Genomic DNA, 8,144 nt, shown 5'->3' with positions numbered 1-8,144 from the left:
TCCATCTAGTCCAACCTTCTAATTTTGCATGTAAGATGGTTCTGAATTTAGAGGTTTGATTAATCACGAAAGGGAGAAAATGATCTTTCTCACATACATTATATTGACCAATGAGGTGATTCTAGAAAAACTATGCTCTGTGAACCAAGTAACCTGGTAAGTATAAACAATTTAAATCCAATGAAACACAACCTGAAGTGAACTATTACCACCAATGATAAAAATAAGAAATGTTTCACATTTTAATTTTCTTTAAACCTTTTTTTATTTAGAGATTTTTCTGGTAAGGAGATATACCATAGGAAAGCAATTTCACTGGCAGTGAGGTATGTATATACTCTACCAAAATACTCCTTAACTGTTTTTAACTTTATTTACATATGAAGCAAAGAATCAATGCATATCCTTGGTTCAACTATAGTATTAGCCATACTACATGAAATAAAATGGTGCTTGCATACAAAAACTTGTTGTTTGTAAAGGAATCTGATTTCAGATTAAAATACCTAATTTGTTTCTGGAAAAAATTTTTAAAAAGAATCACAATTTATCATGACCAAGACACCTGCACCATATTTTCCATTCCTCACAGCACATTTATTTCAGTAATTCTGTTATGTCGATTCCTAGCATGAGCATAGTGTTACACGATTTTCGTACATATAATCACATCCAAAACAAGTTCTAAAATTTAAATTGTAAACATTCTCATCATATGTAGAAATATTTTAATTGGTGTATTAAGTTTTGCTAACTGATCAAATTTGGAAGATAATATAAATGAGAACGTCTATTCTAAACTGTGTAGTGAGCATTGTTTATTAATTACATTTCTACAATGTTAAATAAAGTAAGAGGCAAACCTGTCCTGTAAGCATGTCAAATTTTAGGTAAAACATTAAAAAGAAATAAACCTGTTAACAAAAGAATGTCTTGCAATAAAGAACATTAGATTTTTAAAATCTATTATGATACAAAAATGTAAAGGGTAAATAGCATCTTTGTTGACAAAGTAGGAGGTAGCATGGATGCACCACTTTATTGTCTGAGAAATGCAACTGGAGTAAAGAATATTTCCTTACCACAAATAATTTCCAGAACTATGTACATATTTCTTTTAGAAATACTTGTTTAAACAAATCTCCCTCCACTTTTTAGTATAAAAAAAACCGTTCCATGTGATTTTAAAAAAAACACTTACACATCTAGATAGAATAGTACTCTGCCCTATTTGAGTGAACAGTCTCAAACTATGAAGTACATGATATTTAATGCCCTAATTTGAGTAAATTTAGTCAGCCGTTCTTGGTATTATACAAAACACTAAATACATACAAACAAAATATAATATCTTATTTTTCTATGCAAGTCTTGTGGGGAATAAACAGAGCCTTGATTCTGGTAACACTGCAAAAAACATAATTGTCCAATAAGTCTGTCTATAAGTATCCATGTGCAACAGTTTATTAATGGCTGCTTACATGTACTGCTCTTTTACTGAGTGAACACAGTTAACCAACAAAACTTCATAAACCTTAAAAACACATCTTCCACCCTATATAAAATATATAGACTACTTACTGTTTTAAGTATTCAGTTTGCTCTGATGTCATTGTAATTCACTTTCCCCCCATTTTCCTGCTTTAGTATTTATAAACATAATTTAATGTGGCTTAAAAAAAAAAGAATTTCAAATTTACATCCAATTCAAATTGGCTATTTAAAAGGTGTCCTGGTTCTATGAAGCTGCTTCGGCCATTAGCAGAGAAAACGAAGTTTCTGTAATGGAGGCAGGCTTTTTAAGTAGTGACGTGACTTCCACCATGCCAGCTCCAGTCCGTGGAAGATTAGCGTTTACAATATGTCGCTGTAAGTGCTTAATCCAGTCTTCCTGAACAGACAAGGGTCCTCGAAAGACTAGGCCACAAAACCTACAGAAAGATAACAATTCTCTTAACATGACCAATTCTCTTTCTTTAAAACCAATTCACATAAAGTCCTAAAACATAAGGAATAAACTTTATCATATTTTAAAGACAGCACTTGATAAAGTTTCTAAATAAAGTCAAATGATTTAATAAAACATCAAAACTCCCAATTCATATGTTTATTAACAGCTATAATAAACTCCAGTAATCTTTGTATAGGTGGGAGCATTATTATGTTAAAATTAACATCTACACATCTTAATTCACTTGAAACAACAACTATTACTCCAAAATATGTCACTCTTTAGAAAAGACCCTTCCCCAATTTAGCATTCCTTAAATTGCATTGTGTCTATGTTTGTTCATGTGTGTTGTGTGTGAGTGTGAGTACGGAAGAAGGCATGACTCTGAGGGGAGAGAAAATGTGTTCCCAATAAGCGAGAACTCAAGACAGCAAAACATCTAACCAAACAAAATTAAACCATACAAACCGAATAAACACAAGGAAAGCTAGATTTTTCTTTTTTATTTTTTCTGAGGCAGAGTCTTGCTCTGTCGCTTAGGCTGGAGTGCAGTGGTGTGATCTCGGCCCACTGCAACCTCCACCTCCTGGGCTCAAGCAATTCTCCTGCCTCAGCCTCCCGAGTAGCTGGGATCACAGGCACCCGCCACAAAGCCTGGCTAATTTTGGTATTTTTAGTAGACACGAGGTTTCATCATGTTGGCCAGACTGGTCTTGAACTCCTGGCCTCAAGTGATCCACCCATCTTGGCCACCCAAAGTGCTGGAATTACAGGCATGAGCCACCACACCTGGCCAAGCTACTTTAATAAATCACGGTATAATAGATTTACATTACTATTGGCTAATGTAAAAAACTTGATTCATCAGTTGTTGAAGTACAGGATAATGTGAGCTGAATTAAGATTTTAAGCCTATCTCCAAAAAAGTTCATTTATAACTTGATTGTTGAGAATGCACACTCTGGCACAAATTAAAAATCCCAAATGAAAATAGCTAGTATGTTTCAAAGCAAAGTATGAAGAAACTGATCAGATTTGGCAATATAGGCATATACCTGCATCGGAGAATGTAAACCTCGTCAGCACCATGAGGTAATGTTAGCATTTTCTTCTTGCTTCCAGATCTTGACCTTGATTTCTTTTGCTTACAATCTAAGGCTAAAAAGGGGAAGAGAAAGACTTAACATTCCTTACATATTTCAAAATATACATACACACATTTTTCTAGAGAGGTCAGACCATCTAAATCAGTTTGAAAAAGTCTGCATTCATTTCCCTATTCCCTGAAGCATGCATTCAACTTGCTGATTGTGTAATAGCAGTAATATTATCTATACTGTACAGTGGTATTATGTGTACTGAAGAATACTATCTGTATTCTTCCTGTACTGCCTTTTCAAATAATGTTTTACCACACCAAACTAGAACTGAGAAAATGTAACTAAATAACTTGAAACTACTAAATTGGTCAATTATTACAATAATGGTAATCTTTACTTTTATAATCATACATAATTTTAATATCTGGTTTACTCTTATTTCTAGAAAAATAGAATCTTTTATTTGAGATCATTAAATTAAGTTTGCATTTGATTAATGATCCATTAAGTAGGTCTTCTATACTTGGAAAACTCAGTAAGGGAATATGGACAACGTAATTAAAAGCTCAATGAAAAATCAATTTTCATAGTGATTCACCATGAATTCTATAATAATAAATAGCTTTTAAAATTGTATGGTGGCCCTACATTTGAAAGGACAAAAAAAGCTCAACTTTCATTTTTGAACTTAACTTGTATTGCGTATACAATAATCAATTACGCAGTAAGTTTTATTTTACTAGAAAATAAATATAAATCCATATTATCTCACGTAAGTTTACAATTGGATCTGATATTTAATGCTAACTATTCTTTACACATTTTTCATTTTACATTTTCTCCAACTCTTATTTTAAAATGTGATTTGAAAAGGTAAAAAAAAACTAAAATAGACCAAAATTTTAAGTGAACTGTTCTTGAAATTTTTCCATTACTTGACTTTTCCTTTATTTATTCTAAAACAACCTGATTTTAAAAAGAAAAAAAAGGTATTTTTTATAGGTAGAAATAGATAGCACATAACATTTTATAGGTCTTTGAATACAGCTACACCATTTCTTTGGACAAAGGGATGATAGCAATCCAGGGTGCTGCTGGTCAATTAGCAGGAAGAGAAGGTAAGAATTTATCTGTAGGGATCCAAGCGGGGAGGGATACAAATGTAACAGAAGAGTTACCCAAATGGCTTTTCTTCCATTATCCTGCCATGTGAAAAATTCCCTGGAAAAATTCTAAGTAAGAGAGAAGGAACTGGCTATTCAATGACTCTGTGAAACGAATTGTTCAAAGTCCAGATTCCAAAAGAATAGATGCTACTATTACAAAACCAGTAAACATAGTTCCTTAGTCAAATGGCAATGCTAACAGAAATGTCATACAGAAAATTCAAAACCACAAGAAACCTAAATCTCATTGAAGCCACTGGTTTCAGCTTCCTGTCACCTGCCTATTCAAAAGTAAAATCTAGGACACAGTCTTTTTCTGTTTATCCTTAGAAGAAGAGTCTAATAAGTAAAGAACTACTAGAAGTCAAGTTAGGTATTAAAGAATGGGCAATTCAAAACTAAACAACCAAACTCTGGAATAGAAAAATCTTATAAGGATCTTATTAGTTATCTCAGTCAAGAGCCTGGCATGTAGTAGGAACTCAACAAATACTTCTGCAGTAAAAATAAAGCAAAACTCAGTAATTTAACCATTGATATTTAGACAGCCTATGAATGAAAATGTTTTACTCCCATTTAATACAGGTAATACTCCCGTACAACATTGTGCATCATTTGTTTAAATATGTTGCTGCAGTCACACATACTTCATTATCCTAGATATAAATCACTGACCAGGCCAGCTTATGTACAGAAACTAGGTTATTCACAACAACTACAAGAGTGAAATACTTTGTAACCAGTAGGAAAAACCTTTTTCCTAATCGCTTTGGTGAGCAATCTGAATTTAAGTGGGTTATGAGTGATTCATATACTAGAAATAGAGTTCAGGGAACTCAAAGAGTAAGTGCTACTAGATGTCAGCTATTCTTTCCATTTGTAAAGATGGATCCTTGTCTGTGTTAGGCAGAATAGAGCAGGCATTTGGTGTATCATAAGATTACAGGTAGAATCTTACTTTGATGAGCTTGCTGGTTGTCAAAATTGCCACACTGTATTCAAACTCCTTTTAAAATGCAAATAAATTACTGTAGGATACAAATAGAATACATTACAACAACCCTTAAAAATTTGTTCACAGAATGTTAATGTTAGGGGTGTAAAGCAAATTGAGGAAGGGGGCAGAGGATGGTAGGGAAATATGCAAAAGAACATTTTATCAGTTACAAAGGATTTAAATTTACATGTTGTTAATATTTTAAAAATGGAACTGGAAATGTTTATTCTAAAATATAGAAATATTTTTGGCTTTTTCTTTAATAGGGAAAAAAGAATTATTTTATGGCTTTTGATGCTTTATGGACTGTGGAAACTCTTAAGTTTAGGCTGTTTTATGAATGATCAGATCTAAACTTGAAATGAGATTGACATCATTTTTGTAGCAATGAGTATTTGAAGGTATTATGACCTTGGAAAGCAGGACAACTTTGCCAGCATATGACTGATCAATCATCTCTAGAACCCAGGGCTCCAAAGTTAAGGTTACAGAATCTCATGCACTGAGAATCCCTAGAAACTTACTCATAAAGTTAAAATATTAAAAATCTGGGATCTATGGAAATTGAAATCTAAATGCCTCAGTGTTTTAATATCTTCATCAATTCTAGATTATCTCCTGAAATGTTATATTTTTGAGCAGGTGAAACATGAGCATATTTTAAAATAGTTTTTTCTAATGCCAATATCCAACCCCACTCCTGTGATATTGCCCATATCTTTGGGAAAATCTGTTTAAAATTGAGTATTTAACATATTAAAACTGCACAAAAAGGAGACACATCTATATAGGACCCTCTACATAAAAGGATGATTTACACAGAAAATTTCAATAAATGAAAAGGATGAGGTACAAACATGTCTGTTATACCAATATTCTCACTTAAGAGATTTTATTATATCTAGAGGGAAAAGTAGTTTTGTTCTGGACTGTACCAGTAGCCACTATAACATTAAATACAGATCACTAACACATTCAGTTTTAATATAATGCAGCTCATCAATATCTGTGATAAACAGCCAAAGCTTTAACAGAGTTGTTTATATGAATAATCTGCCAAATAGATAACTTTGTTACACAAAGCCTTTTTTTGTAATAGGATTTTATTTGCACTTGTTAGTGACCAAAAAACTTCAAGCAACTTAAAAACAAAAAACCCACACACTCTTTTCTCTTTACGAAGTATTTTAAATCTAACAGTTTCTATACTTCAAATATATTAAAAAATTATTTTTAGAAAGTATTAATATTCTTTTCAAGTATAAGCTTCTTTAGAAAGAAACAAATCCAGTCATCCAAACCTTCCTAAGATTACTATTCAGTGGGCAGAAACTGTTTAAGTGATCAATTTCAACCAAAAGGCTGTCAAAAATCTTTCAAGTTACCTGATTTATAAAAGATCTAAATTGCTACTGAGAATATTTTACTTATATGGAGAATAAATTGAGCTGTAAGGTCAAATGCAAAAAAAAAAAAATAGAATATACCTTTCAGTAAGATATTTGTCTTGGTCAAATACAAATATGAAAGAGAAATACAATAAACTTATGAGTCCTCAAAAAGAACACCACACTGCTATGCTATGAATACGATGACCAATGATCATGACGACAACAACATGCCAAAGCACTAAACCAGATTGGTGCAAAGCAAATAAATAGATAACACAACACATAAAAATTCAAGTCTGTTTTCTGAGCCATTATTTAGCTTTATACAAAGAAGATTAAGAATTTACTTTTGACTTTGACATTAAAATCTTTTGCTCTTTCCACCTTTCTGCCCATTTTATACAATAATTGCTTCAATGAGTTTCATTTTCTTTTTCCTTCACGATATAAATGACCCAAGAGAATGAGATTTCATAAAAACATCTGGAACTTCTTTGATAAAGCACACCATAACTAAATTAACATTCGCCACCAAAGTATTTTTATTTGTAATCATTCTCACCTGCCCAATTACTTAAAAGCCTTGTTTAATCCGTTTCTTTTCTAATTGGTTGCTGGTATCTCTAGGACAAAGTGAAGCAACTGGGTTATCTATACCCAAAGTAAGAGGCACAGTATACCCCTATGAGAGGGAAGAAAATTTCTTCTCTAAGTGGTTGGCCTGTATAAGTTTGGTGGACAATATTAGCTATGAGCTCATTCAGAACTACAGTAGGAATAAACATGACACAAACAGGTAAATCATCATTCCACCACTATTAAAAAGTTGGTGATGGAGGTGGTGGTGGCAGTGGTGAGGTGGGAAGAGGATGCACACATGCCAAAGGGTACACAAGTGTAAGATAGAAAAATAAACTCTTTTTTTTAAACCTTTATTTTAACTTCAGGGGTACATGTGCAGGTTTGTTATATACGTAAATTGTCACGGGAGTTGGTGTACAGACTATTTCATCACCCAGGCAATAAGCATAGTACCTGATAGGTAGTTTTTTTCATTATCTCCCTCCTCCTACCCTCCACCCTCAAGGTAGGCCCCAGTCTGCTGCTCCCTTCTTTGTGTCCATGTGTTCTCGTTGTTTAGCTCCCACTTATAAGTGAGAACATTCAGTATTGGTTTTCTGTTCCTGTGTTAGTAATAAATTCAATTATAACTGTTGTCACTAATCCTTCAACGTTCATAAGCCCCAAGCATATACAAAGACTGCAAATATCATTTTCTATCCTTTGGCCTCAACTGAAAAAGAATCAGGGCCCTTTTTTTAGAAAAACAAACAAACAAACAAACGAACAAACAACATGCTAGCTTGTGTAAAACAGGAATGGGGTAGAGAAAGCCAATTGTTGAGAAGCCAAAGTTTCATTTATTCAGCTTTTATCTTTCTTTCTGTACAAAGTGCCTAGGAGACCAGCTTCATGGGTGTCCAACTTGTGCAGTCATATAGGGAGAGCCCCACACTCAGTTTAATGCTCTACTATTGC

The 8,144-nt window shown here is 33.0% G+C and overlaps 1 protein-coding gene across 12 annotated transcripts in view; it reads right to left on the bottom strand.

Annotated features, from left to right (window-relative positions):
• Positions 1 to 240: 240 nt before the first annotated feature.
• Positions 241 to 8,144, bottom strand: part of ZNF644 (zinc finger protein 644) — a 108,405-nt gene continuing 100,501 nt past the window's right edge. For 11 of the 12 annotated variants that reach the window (XM_003260037.4, XM_030825055.1, XM_030825054.1 and 8 more), the window contains 2 exons: positions 3,007 to 3,109; positions 241 to 1,931 (listed from right to left, as the gene is read on the bottom strand). In XM_003260037.4, the coding sequence (XP_003260085.1) occupies positions 1,739 to 1,931; positions 3,007 to 3,109 (296 nt within the window). In that variant the 3' untranslated portion in view covers positions 241 to 1,738. The remainder of the gene's footprint in view (positions 1,932 to 3,006; positions 3,110 to 8,144) is intronic. The other variant, XM_003260036.4, reaches the window with a different exon arrangement.

The sequence above is a fragment of the Nomascus leucogenys genome, chromosome 12 (genome assembly GCF_006542625.1).
Source record: "Nomascus leucogenys isolate Asia chromosome 12, Asia_NLE_v1, whole genome shotgun sequence".
Taxonomy (NCBI): Eukaryota; Metazoa; Chordata; class Mammalia; order Primates; family Hylobatidae; genus Nomascus; species Nomascus leucogenys.
Note: the sequence above shows the minus strand (reverse complement) of the source record. Positions and strands in the feature narration are given on the sequence as shown.